The following is a 20981-nucleotide window of genomic DNA, read 5'->3' as shown; positions in this document are numbered from 1 at the left end:
GCAAATATTTTGATATGCCCGCGATTCACGGAGCAGTAGCTCCGTAAATTGCGCGGGCGCTATGCTAAATAGCCGGGCGTAAGGGCGCCTAATGTAAATGATCCCGCCGGGGGCGGGAATCATTTAAATTAGGCGCGCTCCCGCGCCGAGCGAACAGCGCATGCTCCGTCGGGAAACTTTCCCAACGTGCATTGCGGCAAATGACGTCGCAAGGACGTCATTTGCTTCTAAGTGAACGTGAATGGCGTCCAGCGCCATTCACGAATCACTTACGTAAACGACGTGAAATTTAAATTTCACGAGCGGGAAGGGCGGCTATACTTTAGCATTGGCTGCCCCTGCTACAGCAGGAGCAACCTTGCGCTAAAGTCGCCGTACGGAAACTCCGTACCTTGTGTGCGCAGGGCCCGCGCAACTTTTGTGAATCGGTGGTAGTATGCAATTTGCATACTATACGCCGATCACAATGGCCGCGCCCCCTAGCGGACAACGCAAGAATGCAGCCTGAGATATGAAGGCATAAGGAGGCTTATGTCTGTCACATCCTAGGCTGCAGTCCGCGTAGCGATGTTCCTGAATCAGGGGCATTCGCTACGCGGGAGCAAAACAGCTATTGCGCCGCGCAACCTATGGTTGCGCGGGCGCAATAGCTTCTTGAATCTGGCCCTGTGTGTGTAGATCTACTGTATTTATATATATATATATGAGGATTCTTTAACCACTTCCCGCCCCATTCTTTAACCACTTCCTCACTCGTGTCTGACAGACGCGAGTAGAGGAGAGCCGATCGGCGGCTCTCCTGACAGGGGGGGTTCGCGCTGATTGTTTATCAGCGCAGCCCCCCCCTCGGATGCCAACACTGGACCACCAGGGAGTGCCCCCCCCGGTGCTCAATAGAGCAAAAGTAGGAAAAAAAAACAATAAAATAAATAAATTGAACACAATCAATAAATGGGCACTGACTGGCAACATGGGCACTGACTGAAATGATGCCCAGCAATGCCATCAGTGCCACCCATCAGTGTCCATCAGTGCCACCCAGTGTCCATCAGTGCCACCTCTTAGTGCCCATCTATGCCCAGTGCCCCCACCTATGAGTACCCATCAGTGCCGCCCATGAGTGCCAATCAGTGCCGCCTATGAGTGTCCATCAGTGCCGCTGAGTGCCCATCAGTGCCGCCTATGAATGACCATCAGTGCCGCCTATGAGTGCCCATCAGTGCAGCATACCAGCGCCGCCCATCAGTGCCGCCTATCAGTGCCGCCTCATCGGTGCCCATCAGTGCCGCCATATCAGTGCACATCAGTGCCGCCATATCAGTGCCCGTAATTGAAGAAAACTTACTTATTTACAAAAAAGATTAACAGAAAAAAATAAAAATAATTTTTTTTTCAAAAATTTCGGTATTTTTTTTGTTGTTGCGCAAAAAATAAAAATCGCAGAGGTGATCAAATACCACCAAAACACAGCTCTATTTGTGGGAACAAAATGATAAAAATTTCATTTGGGTACAGTGTAGCATGACCGCGCAATTGTCATTCAAAGCGTGACAGCGCTGAAAGCTGAAAATTGGCTTGGGCGGGAAGGTGCGTAAGTGCCCGGTATGGAAGTGGTTAAAAAGTTTCTGCAGAAACTTTTTGAAGAACCCTGCTATGTATGTATGTACAGTATGTGTGTATACAGTATATATATATATACACACACACCAATCAGCTAGAACATTATGACCTCCCACCATAACCCTGTTGGGACATGAACTCCACTAGACCTCTGAAGGTATTCTGTGGTATCTCTGACACCAATCTGTCAGTAGCAGATCCTTTAAGTCCTGTAAGTTGGGATGTGGGGCCTCCATGGATCAGACTTGTTTTAGCATCACATCCCACAGATGCTCGACTGGATTGAGATCTAGAGAATTTGGAGGCCAAGTCAACACCTAAAGCTCATTGTTGTGTTCCTCAATCCATGCTTAACCACTTGCCGACCAGCGCATATATACGTCGGCACAATGGCTCGGCTGGGCGTACAGGTACATCCCCTTTAAGAAGCGGCATCGTGGGCGCTCTCACGCGCCACTGCGACTTCCGTGAGTGTGATCGCGGGTCCCGTGGACTCGATGTGGGGGATACCCGCGATCGTCTCACAGAGAGGAAGAACGGGGAAATGCTGATGTAAACAAGCATCTTCCCGCTCTGCCTAGTGACAGGACACTGATCACAGCTCCCTGTAATCGGAAGCGGTGATCAGTGTCGTGTAGGGTGACCACGTGTCCCGAATTTCCCGGGACAGTCCCGCATTTTGCAGGTCGTCGGAAAAAGCTCATTTGCATACCCGATGCGGAAAACGACGCAAACTCCACCCAGCAGACGCCGAAGTATTGCATCTGCGATCCGAAGACGTACGCCTGTCGGATCGAACCCAGATGCCGTTGTATCTTGGTTTGAGGATTCAAACTAACGATACGACACGGGAAATTTGAAAGTACGCCGGTGTATCAGTAGATACGGCGGCGTACTCTCTCTGTGGATCTGGCCCGAAGTTTCTAAATGATCAATAGGTCAGAAAAAAAATGACTAATATGTTTTCCTTTTTTTTTTTCTGAAGGTGAAAGACGCATATTTCCATCTGGGAAACACAATCTTCCATTTAGTTTCCAACTTCCTGCTGGGTAAGTCTTTTATTTCTGCAAAGAAGTTTTTTAATATTCAATCCCCTTCCTGCCTAAAGGTAAAACGCGTGTTAATGCCTGAACACAATTTTGCAACTATGACATGTGTCAGTAAAACCGTACATATTACCACATATCACCACTACTACTTTGTGCATCCAGGCGGATTATACCGCGTGTTTTTCAGAACAAATTGGGCTTTTATTTGTCTGTAAATGGTAAGGGATGTCTCCTGATTTTTTTTTTTATTACTATTATTTATTATTATAATTAATGTACGTATTTATCGGGGTAAAGTGCGCACCGCCGTATAGGGCGCACCCCAAACCTAGAAGGGAAAAAAAAGAAATACTTACAGTTTGAATGCCCCTCGTCGGTGTCTTGCCCGACGTCCATCGGTGGCCTTGTCCGGTCCGGCGTCCGTCTGCGGCCTTGGTGGTGTCCTCCCCGCTTCTCCTGCGCTGTCTCTGAGCGTCGCCGCCGACATGTGCTGAATATACTCGAGTACCGTATTTATCGGTGTATAACGCACACACGTTTTTTCCCTTAAAATCAGGGGGAAATCGTGGGTGCGCGTTATGTGCCGATCCGCGCTGTCTGAGCGCCGCCGCCGACATATACCGAGCGCAGTACACTCCGGTACACTCGGCTAGGCTCGGCCACGCTCGGCTCCTCTCGCATAAAGGCTAGGAGGCGGGACATGGCGTGACCACGAGCTCGCGGTCACGCCATGTCCCGCCTCCTAGCCTTTATGCGAGAGGAGCCGAGTGTGGCCGAGCTTAGCCGAGTGTACCCAAGTGTACTGCGCTCGGTATATGTCGGCGGCGGCGCTCAGACAGCGCGGATCGGCATATAACGCGCACCCACGATTTCCCCTGATTTTAAGGGGAAAAAAGTGTTTGTTATACACCGATAAATACGGTACTCGAGTATATTCAGCAAATTTTTTTTTGTGCTGGAAATGCCCCCCTCTGCTTATACTCGAGTCACCTATTTGCGCCTGATCTCCTGGACTTTGGGGGCCCGGTACCTGGACCCCAAACTTGACACACATGTAGCCTCACTCTTCCTCTAAAAGTGTACAAAGTTTGTTGTCCGGGGGACCTACGGCCGGGGAGCAACGATTTTTCAAACCCGGGCACCCCTTCCATAGACTCCCATGTTAAACGGCAATTTCTCCGGTCACTTTGGGGACCCGGTACCGGACGGTCGTAGGTCTTTTGGACCCAGATCTTTGCACACATGTAGCGCTATTTCTCCTCTACAAGTGTGCAAAGTTTGATGTCTAGGGGACCTACGGCTGGGGAGCACCCGGGCACCCCTTCCATAAACTCCCATGTTAAACGTCAGTCTAGTCATAGACACAGTGAGGCCTGGGCACAGTGAGGCCTGGGCACAGTGAGGCCTGGGCACAGTGAGGCATGGGCACAGTGAGGCATGGGCACAGTGAGGCATGGGCACAGTGAGGCATGGACATGGACACAATGAGGCATGTGCACCGTGAGGCATGGGCACCGTGAGGCATGGGCACAGTGAGGCATGCAGATGGACACCATAGGCTTATATTCGAGTCAATATGTTTTTTCCCTGTTTTTTTTGGTAAAATTAGGTGCCTCTGCTTATATTCGGGTAGGCTTATACTCGAGTATATACGGTATTATTATTATTATTATTATTAATAAATAAAAATAATAAAATAAATAAATATAAAATAAATAATAAAATAATAAAATAAATAAATATAAAATAAATAATAAAATAAATAAATAAATAAATATAAAATAAATAATAAAATAAATAAATAAATATAAAATAAATAATAAAATAAATAAAAGTTGATTCTCATGCCCCGAACACACCATCACTTTATGTGATGAAAAAAAACGACATTTTCTGTGAAGTAAAAAATGACGTTTTTGAAACTTCAATTTTCAAAGACGAAGTTGCCTACACACCATCGTTTTTCTCACAATGTTCTAGCAAAGCGAGGTTACGTTCCACCACGTTTTTCCATTGAAGTTCGCTTCATAAGTAGCTTCTGGGCATGCGCGGATGAAAAAACGTCGTTTTTGCTACACACGCTCAATTTCTGTGAAGTAAAAGTTGACGTTTTGAAAAACGACACATAAAATTGAAGCATGCTTCAATTTTTTTTGGTCGTTTTTTAGAAGACATAAAACGACGTTTTCCCCCACACACGGTCAATTAAAGTGACGTTTTTAAAAACGTCATTTTTTTTCATCACATAAAGTGATGGTGTGTACGCGGCATTACATGTAGGAGAAAAGTGTCAGAAATGGCCCTCTGAGCAAATACTGTGTGAACACCCATAATTTTATTCTATAGGGCCTCTGCTAAAAAAAAAAAAAAAAAAGATATATAGTGTTTAGGAAAACAAACTAACTGTCACTGCCCCTACCTATGACTGGTCTATACAGTAAGGAGCACTGGAAAGGGTGCACACATGTCAAAAATAACACGGAATATCCAAGCTCAAACTTACCAACCAATCAGCAACCAACTAAATTCACCTGTCTAAGGCCCCATACACACCATAGAATCCATCCGCAGATAAATCCCAGCAAATGGGTTTCAGCGGATAGATCCTATGGTGTGTACACGCCAGCGGATCTGTTTCCGCGGATAAATCTCCCCTGGGATGGATTCCAGCAGATCGGATATTCGCTGACATGCACAACAAATCCATCTGCTGGAATCCATTCCAACGGATGGATCCGCTCGTCTGTACAGACTCACCGAATCCATCCGTCCGAAGGGATCCCCCGCATGCGTCGTAATGATTTGACGCATGCGTGGAATTCCTTATATGACACGTCATCGCAAGAGGATTTCGGCGCGGATTTCAATGCGATGGTGTGTACACATCATCGCATGAAAATCCGCCGAAATCCACGAGAGGATTTATCCGCGGAAACGGTCCGCTGGACCGTATTCGCGGATAAATTCTATCGTGTGTATGGGGCCTTACAGTATGCGTTTAAAAACAGGGGTTAAGTTGCACGCATTTGCAAATACATGCGTAAGCTGCAGGCCCCGTCAAGTCTCCCTGTGTACTGCAGTCCTAACTCTAAAGTTTAAAGTCTCCTCAGTGGAAGCACATGAATGCTGATGGATAGATAAAGGGATTGATATAATGTTTGGGGGTTCTAAGTAATTTTTTAGCAAAAAATAAATATAAATTATTAATAATAAAATAAATTAATTAATAATAACTAAATAAATAAATATTAAATAAATAAATGTTAAATAACTAAAAGTCGATTCTTACATGTAGGAAAGAATTGTCAGAAATGGCCCTCTGAGCAAATACTGTGTGAAATAAAAATTTGCAACACCCATAATTTTATTCTATAGGGCCTCTGCTAATTATATATATATATATATATATATATATATATATATATATATATATATATATATATATATATAATGTTTGGGGGTTCTAAGTAATTTTCTAGCAAAAAATAAATAAAATATATATAAATAATTAATAATAAAAATAAATATTAAATGAATAAATAATAACGAATACATATTAATAAATACATAATAATAAACAAAATATTTAATGAATAAATAAAAATAAATAAATATGAATAAATAAATATTACATAAATAAATAATAATAAAAACATTTTTTTACATGTAGGAGAGAAGTGTCAGAATTGGCCCGGTTGGCAAGTGGTTAATATTTTCATTTATTTTTGTTATATTCAGCAATCTGGTTACAACCTTCACTGGAAGATACGGAAAAGTTCAATACCAACTCTCCGCGGTTTTAGAAAGACCCTCAGCGCCCGATCTAACCGTCCACCGGGAGCTCCGCGTCACCAGCCGGATTGATGTCAATTCCCCATCTTTGCTGGTAAGGACTTTATTAACAACCAGAAGATTTTTCTTACAAAAAAAAAAAAAAAGAAAAGAAAAAAAAAAGTGACACCTCTCATTTACTTTCTGTTTACCGTCCAATAACGAGTGGTTCTGGCGCTCTGCGTTTGGTATACGCTCCCCCTAATGTATGCAGGTGCGCCAATTTGTTTTATTAGCTGTACATCACGCAGTCCCATTTAGGGCCCGGGCTGCATTTGTGAGGCTCGGCTCTTCTGAACGTGAATAATGACAGCTGCACAAGACAATTAGGGGAGACTTATTATTAATCATTGAAGGTCTGCTATCTAATGCGCACCATTATATGTCACGTATCCTTCCATTTCTCATGCCATTTTCTACCACTAAGTAAGTGTATGCAGCTGTCGGCGGAATCCTTTCAGCCATCATGCCCTAATGGCAAATTGGATCACATTAAAGCATTGAACTCCGTAATGACTGCAAATACATAGTATGGCGGGGAGGATCAGAGCGCGAGTAACAACACGGGGCCGAGATGTGGAGCTAATGAGCTTTATTCTTTTATCTGCGCCCATTTTATCAAAATAATATACAATTATACCTTGCACTTTCATGACAGCCATACAGGAGCCTAATGGTGCGCTATTTAAATATGAATGATATCATCACAAGAAAATACCCCGGCAATTGTAGATGATTTTAAACAAGGCCAATCAGACATAAGATGTGTTGTGGGGGATTTTGGATTAGGAAGTGTCTGGAGGATTCTTACGGAACTTCACAAAGTCTCAAAAGTCTAAGATTAACTCCATTCTTACGTATTATGTCATTTCTAATTCTTGCTGCATTCCGGGGTTTTACAGGAACATTCTTCTCCTCCTGGCCATTTCTTGTGGCTCTTGGGACAATTTTACACTTGTGGTTGGGGGGAGGGGCAGTAAAAACAAGTGGCCGGGCTTAGAGCTGAACGATTAATCGCGGAGAGAATCGCGATCTCGATTCTCCCCGCCCGCGATCTCCCCACGGGATATCAGAAAACCAACGTCAGCAGTAGGGATGAGCTTCGAGTTTGAGTCAAACTCATGTTCGACTCGAACATTGCCTGTTCGCCGAACAAAGAACAATTTGGGGTGTTCGCGGCAAATTCGAAAAGCCGCGGAACACCCTGTTAAAGTCTGTGGGAGAAATCTAAAGTACTAACTCTAAAGGCTAATATGCAAGTTATTGTCCTGAAAAGTGTTTGGGGACCCGGGTCCTGCCCCAGGGGACATGTATCAATGCAAAACAAAGTTTTAAAAATGGCTGTTTTTTCGGGAGCAGTGAATTTAATAATGCAAAAAGTGAAACAATAAAAGTGAAATATTACTTTAAATTTCGTACCTAGGGGGGGTGTAAAGTTAGCATGTGAAATAGCGCATGTTTCCAGTACATAGAACTATCTCTGCACAAAGTGTCATTTCTGAAAGGAAAAAAAGACATTTAAAACTGACTTCCGGCTATAATGAATTGTCGGCTCTGGCAATTCAGAGCGAATTCATTCATAACAAAAAAAAATTGCAAATTCAATTACCAGGCCCTTCAGGTCTGGAATGGATATTAAGGGGAACCCCGTCATCAATTTAAAAAAAAATGACGTGGGGTTCCCCCCAAATATCCATTCCAGACCCTTCAGGTCTGGTGTGGATTTTAAGGGAAACTCCACCCCAAATTAAAAAAAAATGGCGTGGAGTTCCCCCAAAAATCCACACCAGACCCCTTATCCGAGCACGTTAACCTGGCTGGCCGCAGAAAAGAGGGGGGGACATCCTCTCCTGAACCGTACCAGGCCACATGCCCTCAACATGGGGAGGATGTCCCCATGTTGATGGGGACAAGGGCCTCATCCCCACAACCCTTGCCCGGTGGTTGTGGGGGTCTGCGGGCGGGGGGCTTATCAGAATCTGGAAGACCCCTTTAACAAAGGGGACCCCCAGATCCTGCCCCCCCCCCATGTGAATTGGTAATGGGGTACATTGTACCCCTACCATTTCACGAAGGAAGTGTAAATAGTTGGAAAAAACACACACACACACACCGTGGAAAAAAAATCCTTTATTAATAAAAAAAAAATCCAGCGGTGGTAACCCACTCTCGGTCCGGCTTCCTGCTCCAACATTGTCTGTATCCAGCGACGGGTGATCTCCTCTCCGGTCCAGCGATGGGAAGATCTTCCGGGATCCACAGCGCAGTCATTGAACAGCGCCACACTTACTTATTTTTCTCCTTCATCCATTTACTCCACCTAGGTGGTAGTAATCAGTAGAGGCAGCAGTTCTCTTGATTTACCATATTCAATTATATATTTTTTCTCCTGCTGGTATTTTTCTCCTTTGCGCGGAATCATACACACCCTTTAAAAAGTGCATTTTATATACAGCTTTTTAGATTAGACCAAAATGAGGGACAAATGAGGAGGAAAGAGGGACAGAGGGACATTGCTCCAAATCAGAGACAGTCCCTCGAAATCAGGGACAGTTGGGAACTATGACCACTACGGCTGTGAATGAAGGATGCTGCCATGTGGGCAGAATCTCATACAGCCGCACTGTTTTTAATTTGTGACAGCGGGTGTAGGGAGAGGATCCCTCCTGGTTACAGGCAAGGGGGAATCGGGGGGGGAGAGGAGGCAGCAGCTGGAACATGTTAGATGTTACACCCTAAATATGTAGACGTGCACTGCCAAAAAATAAATACATTTTGTTTTAATTCTGTGTTTTTTTTTTGTTTGTTTTTTCGTTTTTCGGGTCATTCATTAGGATTGCTATTCGTAAATTAAAAAATTTGAAATATTCGAAATTAAGAAATAAGATTGAGAATTTGAAAGAATAACTAACTATTTAACTAATAATAACTAACTATTAAATGATAGGTATTGGGATTTCAAACCACTTCCGACGACGTCCTATGACAAAACGTGCAAATCGGAGCTTGTTACGCACTCACGTCATTTGCAGTTTGTGAAAATCTGGTCTGTGGAATGCACGCCGTCCAGACCTACAGAAGTGGTTCCACACAAAAAATTTTTTAATTGGTCATTTGTTTTAACATTGGTAAATACATTCACCCGTACGGATTTAGTGCGAGTGTGGAACCGAAAGGGGAGCACGAGTGTCTTGCACTTTTACACACGGTACATACTAGTTATTGGGATATTTTTATTTATGTTGATTGCACATGCATCTACAGAGTTTCCTGTTTTATGTTGCATTTTTTTTTGAAGACCTACCTTGAAGACCTAACTTGACCTTTGCCTTATACCTATACACCCTTTTTTCACTTAGTTACTTACACTCAGCACACTAACGAGTAGTATGAATCACTTTTCAGGGTCGGTATAGATATAGGGCAGCACCACCTACCTCTTTATATACAAAGGAGGAATTTATGCCTCAGGCTGTAATCTTGTAATAAATCTGTTTTATGGCGAGTCACACTGCTCCTGTTTAGCATTGCTTTGACTTGCAATAAGCTTGATAAATGTCCCCCCTTGAGTTTGGTTGCTTCTGGTCCAATGCAGTGGCGGCTGGTCGGGTGGCAGGTGCACTTACCCTATTCATGGTGGGCAATCACGGGCGTCTTCCCCGTCTCCCCTCCGTGGGCTCGGCGGCTTCCTTCGCCTCTCTCCTCGGTGGTCAATCAGAACGCTTCTGTTTTCGGTCTCAGACCCGCACTTCCTGATTGGCGGAGAGTCGATTCAGTGTTACAATAGGTAATATTCATTTGCTATTCTTACACACCAGACATGTGCACTTTAGTTTTTGTTTCGTTGTTTTTTTTTTTTGTTGTTTTTAGGAATTCGAGAATGTGTAAATTTGAAATTCTTAAATTCAAAAAATTCAGAATTCAAAAAATTTCGAAATCTGTGGATTCAAAAATACAAAAATAAGAAAGAAAAATCCAAAATTAGAACGAAACCCCAAAAATCTAAAACTTCTAAATAATAACTAACTACCGTATATACTCGATTATAAGCCGAGTTTTTCAGCAAATTTTTTTGTGCTGAAATGCCCCCCTCAGCTTATACTCGAGTCACATTTTTGCCCCTGATCTCCCAGACTTTGGGGACCCGGTACCGGCCGGTCGTAAGTTCTCTGGACCCCAGAGTTGGCACACATGTAGTACAACTCTTCCTCTACAAGTGTGCAAATTTCTTGTCCGGGGGACCTATGGCCGGGCACCCCTTCCATAGACTTCCGTGTTAAACGGTAACACATGAAGCCCCATTTTTCTTCTACAGGTGTGCAAAGTTGGTTGTCTAGGGCAGTGTTTCCCAACTCCAGTCCTCAAGGCACACCAACAGGTCATGTTTTCAGGATTTCCCTCAGATGAAACGGCTGTGGTAATTACTAAGGCAGTGAAACTGATCAAATCATCTGTGCAAAATAATGGAAAGCCTGAAAACATCACCTGTTTGTGTGCCTTGAGGACTGGAGTTGGGAAACACTGGTCTAGGGGACCTAAGGCCAGGGAGCACTAATTTTTCAAAGCCGGGCTCCCCTTCCGTAGACTCCCATGTTAAACGTCAGTCTAGGCATGGGCACAGTGAGGCATGGGCACAGTGAGGCATGGGCACAGTGAGGCATGGACACAGTGAGGCACAGTGAGGCATGCAGATGGACACCCTAGACTTATACTCGAGTCAATACGTTTTCCCAGTTTTTTGTGGTAAAATTAGGTGCCTCGGCTTATATTCGGGTCGGCTTATACTCGAGTATATACGGTAACTAATAATAACTAACTGTTAAATTATAGGTATTGGAATTTTCTTACAAATTTGGCTGTTGGTGAACATAACGAATACAAAATTTATCTTAAGTTACAAATAATCTGAAATAAAGAATGCCATATCTAAAAAAATGAAACAAAACAAAATAATAATAATACGTTTTTATTATTATTATTATTATTATTATTATTATTATTATTATTATTATTATTATTATTATTGTGACGGTATCGGTATGATATCCCCGTCAACGTTCCCTTCTTCCCATAACGAAAATCACCCCAATATTCCACGAGGAGGGATATCCCTGGAATCGCCCAGAAAGCCACACATGAGACCAGCTTACTGCTTGAACAACACAGACTTTAATGTTATAACACACACAGCTTATATGTCATTTCCAAAACTGTTACAATGACAAATCTCCGCCCCCCTTACACTGGGGCTTCCATACAGATGAGTAGGTAGACACGACGGGGCCGATGCTGAAACACATTTTCTTTAGACAATGACATCAATGACGCTGAGCACTAGCTGTACTGAATACATCAACCAGACCGCTCGACCCCGCATATAGAGAGATAATTACCACAATGAAGCAATCAGAATAATTAACCCAAGCCACTTAAACCCAGCTCTCCTTCACACAACACAATAGATCAATTAACCTTTAGAAATAGTGAGGGGACATTAGCACATCAATAACCTGGCTAGCAGGGAGCAGTAAACTGAGACATATAGGCAAATGTATCACAATGGCCCCCCTTTTGCTCCCTGCTCCGGCAAACCCGGTTGGACCTTCCCTGGTCCAGTAGGGTTGACTGGTTCAGAGCTATTAGTCAGAGGTTAACTCCGTTTGGCATGACTGACCTCCCTTGGCAACTGCTTCAGACTCAGGTATGTCACCGGGTCGTCAGATCACACGCCGGTCAGTCCCCAAGTCTTTGTGCGATCTGCAAAGTCACCAGAAGTCAGTGTGAAGACAGCGAATGGGTCTGTGCGCCGCCGTCTAGGTGTCCCGCTATGGGAGGGGGCAGGTTATGGCTCTGAAGTGACAATCCCAGGAGATTCATAAAAAGAAAAAGTTATATTTGTTGAAATGCTGTAGCACTGGTGCTCAGAGTCCGGGGGGGGGAGGGGAATCAGAGCCCCATAAGGTCAGCCACCCCCTGCTCCCTCCGCAGCCGCCGGTTCTCCTCTTGGAGCTTCTCCAGCTCCATCTCCAGTTCATGCTGCTGTGACCTCAGGTGGTTTTTCTCCTCCTCCATGCGGCTTATGCACTCCTCCAGCTCTATGTACTCACGGATCAGCTCCTGCTTGCTCATGTCCTGCAGGCTCTCCACGTGGTCCTTCATCATCAGGAACTGGGTGGTGGTGTAAGGGGCCACCGGTGGGCCCTTGGCGAACATCTCGGCACGCATCTGGGACGCCCGCTGCGACTCCCTCTCCTCCAGTCGCTTCTTCTCCTCCCAGGTCAGCTTATTATACGGCTTCCAGGACCTCTTCTTCTTGAAGGGTGGCCGGCGGTGCCTCTTTCTGCCCAGCTCCCTCCAGGGCCCCTCCGGCTCAGGGCTGTCGCCCATGACCAGCTGACAATGGTGTTCCCTGTTGTCCGTAATAACAGATTGTACCATGAGGGCTTCGTAAGGGGTGCCCAATGGTTCTTCCTGACCCAGCTCCTTTGGATCCCAAGCCGAGTCTACACAATGGGCTGCTGCAGGTGGGCGGTACCCAGGTTGAGACCAATTTGACCTGGTGTTGTCATTCATGGGGCAATTCTGCTTGAAGTGACCCAGCTGTTTGCACCGGAAGCAGCGTTGTTCGTTGCCCTCCTGGCGATGATAGCGAGGGCTAGATGTCACCGGTCTGTTAGGAGGTTGGTATCTAGCGGTTGGTGGGTGTGAGGGCACCGTTTGTGGTGGAGGTTGTTCCTGTGGTGTGACCTGGTTCGTCTTGCGAGTATCTGCATATTCATCCGCCAACTTCGCGGCCTCTGGTAGAGTCATGGGCCTGCGATCTCTCACCCAATCCTTGACGTCCGTCTGGATGTGATTGTAAAATTGCTCCAGGAGCATTAGTTGCAAAATGTCCTCTGCGGTGGTGGCCTGGCTGCTGTTAGCCCAGTTAGAGGCCGACCGGGACAATTGGCATGCCCATTCCGCATAAGAGTCTTTCGTGGTTTTGCGTGAGTCCCTGAACTTCTGTCGGTGGGACTCTGGGGTTACTGCATAACGAGCCAGGAGCACTTCTTTAACCCGGGCGTAGCTATGAATATCCTGATCTGGCACGGTCCGGAAAGCATCAGAAGCTTTGCCTGACAGTTTGCCTGACAATATTGCAACCCAGTCTCCTCTAGCTATTCGGTGCAGGTTACATTGTCGCTCAAAATCCGCCAGGAAGTTATCAATCTCACAGTCCTTTTCATCAAAAGCTTTAAAAGCGTTAAACGGAATCTTCCTTGCGTCTGCTGTGCTGTACTCACTGTTCGTAGAAGGTGCGGCTGCTTGTTGGACTGCTGCCAGTTTTAACTGTAGCTCTGCGTCCCTTATTTGTTTATCCTTCTGTAGCTCTGCGTTTACTAACATGTCCATCACTTTCAGTACCACATCTGGCGTTGGGTTCGGGCCGAACCACGCTAGCTTCTCTCTCATTAGCTTGTTGGCTGGCGATTCCTCCTCCTGAATCACTGGTGTCTCCATCTCTTGTACTGCTGGCGTTGCTGCAATCCCGTCCTCCTGGTCTAGCTCCATTGATTCTGCTATGATGACCCGCTTGGTTTTGTTGCTAGCAATCCTTCCACGAACTTCCAGTAGTTCTTCCAGTGTCTGCTTGGAATCCGGGTGTGAAGGGGAATAGAAGGGAAAAATCCCACTGCTACCAACCAATTGTGACGGTATCGGTATGATATCCCCGTCAACGTTCCCTTCTTCCCATAACGAAAATCACCCCAATATTCCACGAGGAGGGATATCCCTGGAATCGCCCAGAAAGCCACACATGAGACCAGCTTACTGCTTGAACAACACAGACTTTAATGTTATAACACACACAGCTTATATGTCATTTCCAAAACTGTTACAATGACAAATCTCCGCCCCCCTTACACTGGGGCTTCCATACAGATGAGTAGGTAGACACGACGGGGCCGATGCTGAAACACATTTTCTTTAGACAATGACATCAATGACGCTGAGCACTAGCTGTACTGAATACATCAACCAGACCGCTCGACCCCGCATATAGAGAGATAATTACCACAATGAAGCAATCAGAATAATTAACCCAAGCCACTTAAACCCAGCTCTCCTTCACACAACACAATAGATCAATTAACCTTTAGAAATAGTGAGGGGACATTAGCACATCAATAACCTGGCTAGCAGGGAGCAGTAAACTGAGACATATAGGCAAATGTATCACAATTATTATTATTGTTATTTATTATTATTAATTTGTTATGTTCCATTTGTTTAAATGCAGCATTTGTTATTACGGATAATTTGTAACTTTGAAAGCCATCCACAATTTGGCCCCCAGCTACATCACTAGCCTAGTCTCTAAATACCAACCGAATCATTCTCTTTGTTCCTCTCAAGACCTCCTGCTCCATGTTTCCTCATCACCTCCTCCCATGCGCACCTCCAGGATTTTTCCAGAGCCTCTCCAAACCTATGGAACTCCCTACCCCAATCTGTCCGATTATCTCCTACTCTATTAGCTTTTAGACGATCCTTGAAAACCCTCCTCTTCAGAGAAGCATACCTTACCCACACCTAACAACTGTATTTACGTTTTTTCCATCAATTCAACCCCCACAGTTATTATCTTTTTGTTTCACTTGACCCTCCCCTCTAGATTGTAAGCTCTAAAGAGCAGGGCCCTCTGATTCCTCCTGTATGAATTGTATTGTAACTGTACTGTCTGTCCTCATGTTGTAAAGCACTGCGCAAACTGTTGGCGCTAAATAAATCCTGTATAATAATAACTTGTGGTTGTAAACCCACATTTTTTACTTTTACCTACAGGTAAGCCTTAAATAAGGGCCTATAATAAGGCTTACCTGTAGGTATAAAGAATATCTCCTAAACCTGTACGGTTTAGGAGATATTCCCCCTTGCAATGCGCCGCTGATTGCAGCGGCGCATGCGCAGCGAGGATCCTCAGCTAAAGGACCGGCAGCCGCCGGACCTTGCCGAAATGAAGTCTCCCGCGCGCGTCCCTAATTCCGTGCAGCTGCTGCGTCAGATTGGCATGAATGGGACTGCCTGCACAGGGATGTACCTGTGCGGGTGAACGCGGCCCTCACCCGGGGGTAGTACTCCTGTGTAGACCTGCATGTGTGCAGATTTGTCACAGAACTCATAAAACACGATTGCCTGGCTTCTCCATGGGGAAAAGACATTGATTCCTAATGCAGTCCTCGCTAAGGTGTTCTATGTACCAAAAAATAATAGTGGAATTTCTCTGAAGCACTCTTGCTAGATACACACACCTGTTCTGTATCAGAGGTAATGAGCATCGTATGGCTCATTATCAGCGACTATAGTGTACAGGCATAACAATTCCAGGCCTATTCTTTGTCATTTTGGCTTCTAGGGACACGAAGAATGGCGCAGATGTGACGATTATGCTGCCAAGTGTCAAATTAAAAAGATAAATATGTAATCACCATCATTTATGAATATGTTTCCTTTCATTTTTATTAAATCCTAAAAGGACGATTTTAAAGTGGAACTTATTTGCATCTGAGTGGCACAAACTGAAATCCCTATTTAATTCATTTTTAATATTCAGAGCAAATTCCCCCATCCATCCATGTCTCCATGCTTTATTTTATTGAGAAATCACTTTATAAAACACCCCTCTAGTGGTTATAACCGCGGCCATCCATGTAGCTTCCTGGTATCCATCTGCCCTTAGCTCAGGCATGCATGCAGGAGGGTGTGCGTAACGGTATGGCCCGTGGGACCCAGAGGCTCTTGAAGGATACGGGGTACTCCTGGTTCAGCTTCACCAATGACTCTTGGGTCTCGGGTCATCCTATGTCCACTAGGGGCATAGGATGACTGAGAAAGGATATCTTGATTTACATGAGATGGGGCAGTAATGATAATTCACAATGTATTGCAGGATATCTTGAAATATTACAGGTGGTTAATTCTGAACACAACCGGTCAATAATAGTGTGATTCATTCAATGTGGGGACACATACTGTTAAGATGTTAATTGATGTTAATCACCTTCATGCTACCTGGCTGTAGTGATAAAAGCTTGCTGTAATTGCATTATATTGTCTATTGTGTTAATTAAGTCTGGCTCCTAAGATATTTCATTGTGCTTTGCTAATCGACACTGTATTGTGTGAAAGTCTATTTATGATAATATGTGATGCGAATTAGCACCCTCTAAAGGTCAGACGTCTAAGGCCTCGTACACACGACCGAACATGTCCGCTGAAACTGGTCCGGCGGACCAGTTTCCGCGGACATGTTCGGTCGTGTTTACGGCCGACCGGACAATTTTTCCCGGCGGATCGGACAGGTTTCCAGCGGACAAATGTTTCTTAGCATGCTAGCCTGTCCGTCGGACATGTTCGGTCGTCTGTACGACTCACCGGACATGTCCGCTCGGCCGAAAGCCCTCGCATGCGTCAAAGTGATCACTTTGACGCATGCGTGGAAGCATTGACCTTCCAGGACCGCGCACGTCGCCGCGACGATGACGCCGCAACGGCGCGGCCACGTCACCGCGTATTCTGTCCGCGCGGATTTCTGTTTGATGGTACAACCATCAGACAGAAATCTCCGAGCGGACATGTCCGATGAAAACGGTCCGCGGACCGTTTTCATCAGACATGTCCCCTCGTGTGTACGAGGCCTAACTTATGTTTACTAAAGGAATGTGTATTGGAGACTCGTTAGCACCCATTGTGTGATGTTGTGGGTGGAGTGTGTCATTGTCCCTTTGATTACTGCAGCATGCTTTTTGGTTGCTGACTGTATAAAAAAGAGCCTGGGTTTGTCATTAAAAGCTATCGTAACAGCGTTAATCCCTGACCGTTACAGTGTGCGAGCAGCTTTCTATGGGGGAGGCAATCGCGTCCTCTCCCTGGCTTGGTATGGAGATGAGTGAAGGGAAGATGGCCCCACCCCCTCGTCTCCATACCATTACAGGGCGGAAGCGGCGTCAAAACGTCACTTCCACCCATAGCTCTTATGCCGCGTACACACGATCATTTTTCGGCTTGTAAAAAACAAAGTTTTTTAGCCTCTAGAAAAAACAACGTTTTTTCCAACTTCATCATTAAAACGGCCTTGCCCACACACGATCGTTAAAAAAAATGCTCTAGCAAAGCGCGGTGACGTACAACACGTATGACGGCACTATAAAGGGGAAGTTCCAATGCAGATGACGCCACCCTTTGGGCTGCTTTAGCTGATTCCGTGTTAGTAAAAGACGATTCGCGCTTTTCTGTCTGTTACAGCGTGATGAATGTGCTTACTCCATTATGAACGGTAGTTTTACCAGAACGAGCGCTCCCGTCTCATAACTTGCTTCTGAGCATGCGCGGGTTTTTTACGTTGAGAGAGTGGGTAACCGCTCAAAGAGAACCAGGTAATCTGATTCCTGTGGTCCGAGCCAAGGGTGCAGGCAGTGCAATCAAAATGCAGGTTAGGATGAAGGAAAAAAGCTTCACAGCTATGAAGAAGCACTAAGGCATAGTGCGAAACGTCAGCTTTTCTTTTGTTGTGCTGTTTTTTGCTGTGGCATGTATTTTGTGATTTTTAATTAAAGGAGGAGTTTTTTTGGAGTGCGGCTGTCCCAGCTTTTTTCCTTCATCCTAACCTGGGTTTTTCACGTTGTTTAAGCCCACACACGATAATTTTTTACAACCCGAAAAACGACAACGTTAAAAAATAGAGCATGTTCGAATTTTTTTTTTGTCGTTTTTCAGATCCCAAAATAGGCTATGAAGCCCACACATCATCGTTTTAAATGAAATTTTTAACCACTTGAGACCCGCGCTATAGACAAAAGACATCAACAGTGCGGCTCTCAAGTGCCAACAGGACGTCTTTGGACGTCATTTAATAGCATTACCCGCGCGCCACTGGGGGGCGCGCAGCTGGTAAACACTGTCCCGGCGCATAGCTGGGAAGCCGATGCGTGTACCTGGCGGCCGCGATGTCCGCCGGGTACACGCGATCTTCGGTAAGACAGCAGGGACGTGGAGCTCTGTGTGTAAACACAGAGCTCCACGTGCTGTCAGAGGAGAGGAGACCGATCTGTGTCCCTTGTACATAGGGACACAGCATCGGTCCCCTCCCCCAGTCACCCCCCTCCCCCCACACAGTTAGAACACACCCAGGATACACATTTAACCCCTTCCTCATCCCCTAGTGTTAACCCCTTCACTGCCAGTCACATTTATACAGTAATTAGTGCATTTTTATAGCACTGATCGCTGTATAAATGTGAATGGCGCCAATCACCGCCATTACTAGTAAAAAAATAAATAAAAAAAATCATAATTCTGTCCCCTATTTTGTACGCGCTATAACTTTTGCGCAAACCAGTCGCTTATTGCGATTTTTTTTATTTTTTTACAAAAATACGTCGAAAAAAATACGTATCGGCCTTAACTGAGAAAAAAAATATTTAAAAAAAAAATTGGGATATTTATTATAGCAACAAGTAAAAAATATATATATATTTTTTAAATTGTCGCTCTTTTTTTGTTTATAGCGCAAAAAATAAAAACCGCAGAGGTGATCAAAAACCACCAAAATAAAGCTCTATTTGTGGGGAAAAAAGGACGTCAATTGTGTTTGGGAGCCACGTCGCACGACTGCGCAAATGTCAGTTAAAGCGACGCAGTGCCGTAAGCTGAAATTTCGCCTGGGCACGAAGGGGGTTTATGTGCCCAGTAAGCAAGTGGTTAAAAACGTTGTTTTTTACAGGCCGAAAAATGATCGTGTGTACGCGGCATTAGACAGACATTTATTATTTATTTTTTTCAAATGGCATTTAATTTTTTATTGCATTTTATATTGCATTGTAGTGTAAATATGAGATGTGAGGTCTTTTTGACCCCCAGATCTCGTATATGTACATGCGGCGGTCCGGAAGTGGTTAAATGTATGTACGAATACTGCAGCTGCTGACTTTTAATATATGGACACTTACCTGTCCTGGGCGCTCGCGATGTCGGCCCCTGAAGCCGATCTGTCCCTTTGCTCTCGGGTGAAGGCGCCGCCATCTTTGTTAAAGGGGTGGTTCCACCTAAAACTCATTTCTAACAATATATTCGTAAGACCCGTTACACTGCGGGTAGGCTGGCTTCTTTTTTTTTTTCCCCGTACATACCGAGATCTCGGGGGTCTCGTCCCTAGGCGGTGGGCGTTCCTATTTGATTGACGTTTCTCGGACGGGCGCATACGTGACGTCACGACTTTCCGAAAGAAGCCGAACGTCGCCGCGCAGGCGCCGTATAGAGTCGGCTCTATACGGCACCTGCGCGGCGACGTTCGGCTTCTTTCGGAAAGTCGTGACGTCACGTATGCGCCCGTCCGAGAAACGTCAATCAAATAGGAACGCCCACCGCCTAGGGACGAGACCCCCGAGATCTCGGTATGTACGGGGAAAAAAAAAAAGAAGCCAGCCTACCCGCAGTGTAACGGGTCTTACGAATATATTGTTAGAAATGAGTTTTAGGTGGAACCACCCCTTTAAGGTAATCATGAAGTGAAGACTTGCAGCTTCACTTCCTGGTTCCCTACTGCACATGCACGACTCGCGCTGCGAGTCCTCCCTGGTCCCCACTGCCTTCTGGGACCCGTGTGTCTCCCAGAAGACAGTGGGAGGGACAGCGTAGGCACCGGACGTGGCGTAGGTCACCGCGATCACTAAGGTGATCTATGCCCAGAAGTGGGAGCAAATACCTGGATTACACAGGTATCTGCTCCCTCCTCCCCCCTGAAAGGTGCCAAATCTGACACCGGAGAGGGGGGAGGATTCCAAAAAGCGGAAGTTCCATTTTTGGGTGAACTCCGCTTTAAGTGGTTAAAGGGGTTGTAAAGGTAAAAAAAATTTTCCCTAAATAGCTTCCTTTACCTTAGTGCAGTCCTCCTTCACTTACCTCATCCTTCCATTTTGCTTTTAAATGTCCTTATTTCTTCTGAGAAATCCTCACTTCCTGTTCTTCTGTCTGTAACTCACCGTAATGCGACACTTTCTCCCTGGCGTGGAGAAAGCCTCTTGAGGGGGGAGGGGGCTAGCAGGCAAGTCAGAACACTCTCTACTTTGCAGATAGAGAAAGGAGCTGTGTGTTAGTGGGCGTCCTGACACTCCTGCTCGCCACCTCCCCCCTCAAGAGGCTTTCTCCACACCAGGGAGAAAGCCTTGCATTACTGTGTGGAGTTACAGACAGAAGAACAGGAAGTGAGGATTTCTCAGAAGAAATAAGGACATTTAAAAGCAAAATGGAAGGATGAGGTAAGTGAAGGAGGACTGCACTAAGGTAAAGGAAGCTATTTAGGGAAGAAAAATTGTACCTTTACAACCCCTTTAAGATAAAAAAAAAACCTTCTGACTTTACAAGCTAAATTTATGAAGAACAATTATTTATTTGCAAACTCTAACAGAAAGTAAGAAAAACTTGTTTTGTTTTTTTTCT

General features: G+C 45.1%; 1 protein-coding gene across 1 annotated transcript in view; it reads left to right on the top strand.

Annotated features, from left to right (window-relative positions):
• The window catches only part of ARRDC4 (arrestin domain containing 4), a 68575-nt gene that overhangs the window by 21692 nt on the left and 25902 nt on the right, over positions 1–20981 (top strand). The window contains exons 2-3 of the mRNA XM_040342352.1: positions 2606–2669; positions 6408–6555. Coding sequence (XP_040198286.1) covers positions 2606–2669; positions 6408–6555 — 212 coding nt within the window. The remainder of the gene's footprint in view (positions 1–2605; positions 2670–6407; positions 6556–20981) is intronic.

The sequence above is a fragment of the Rana temporaria genome, chromosome 3, assembly GCF_905171775.1.
Source record: "Rana temporaria chromosome 3, aRanTem1.1, whole genome shotgun sequence".
NCBI classification, from domain to species: Eukaryota; Metazoa; Chordata; class Amphibia; order Anura; family Ranidae; genus Rana; species Rana temporaria.
The sequence above is the reverse complement of the archived record's forward strand: the minus strand, read 5'-3'. Positions and strand labels throughout refer to the sequence as shown.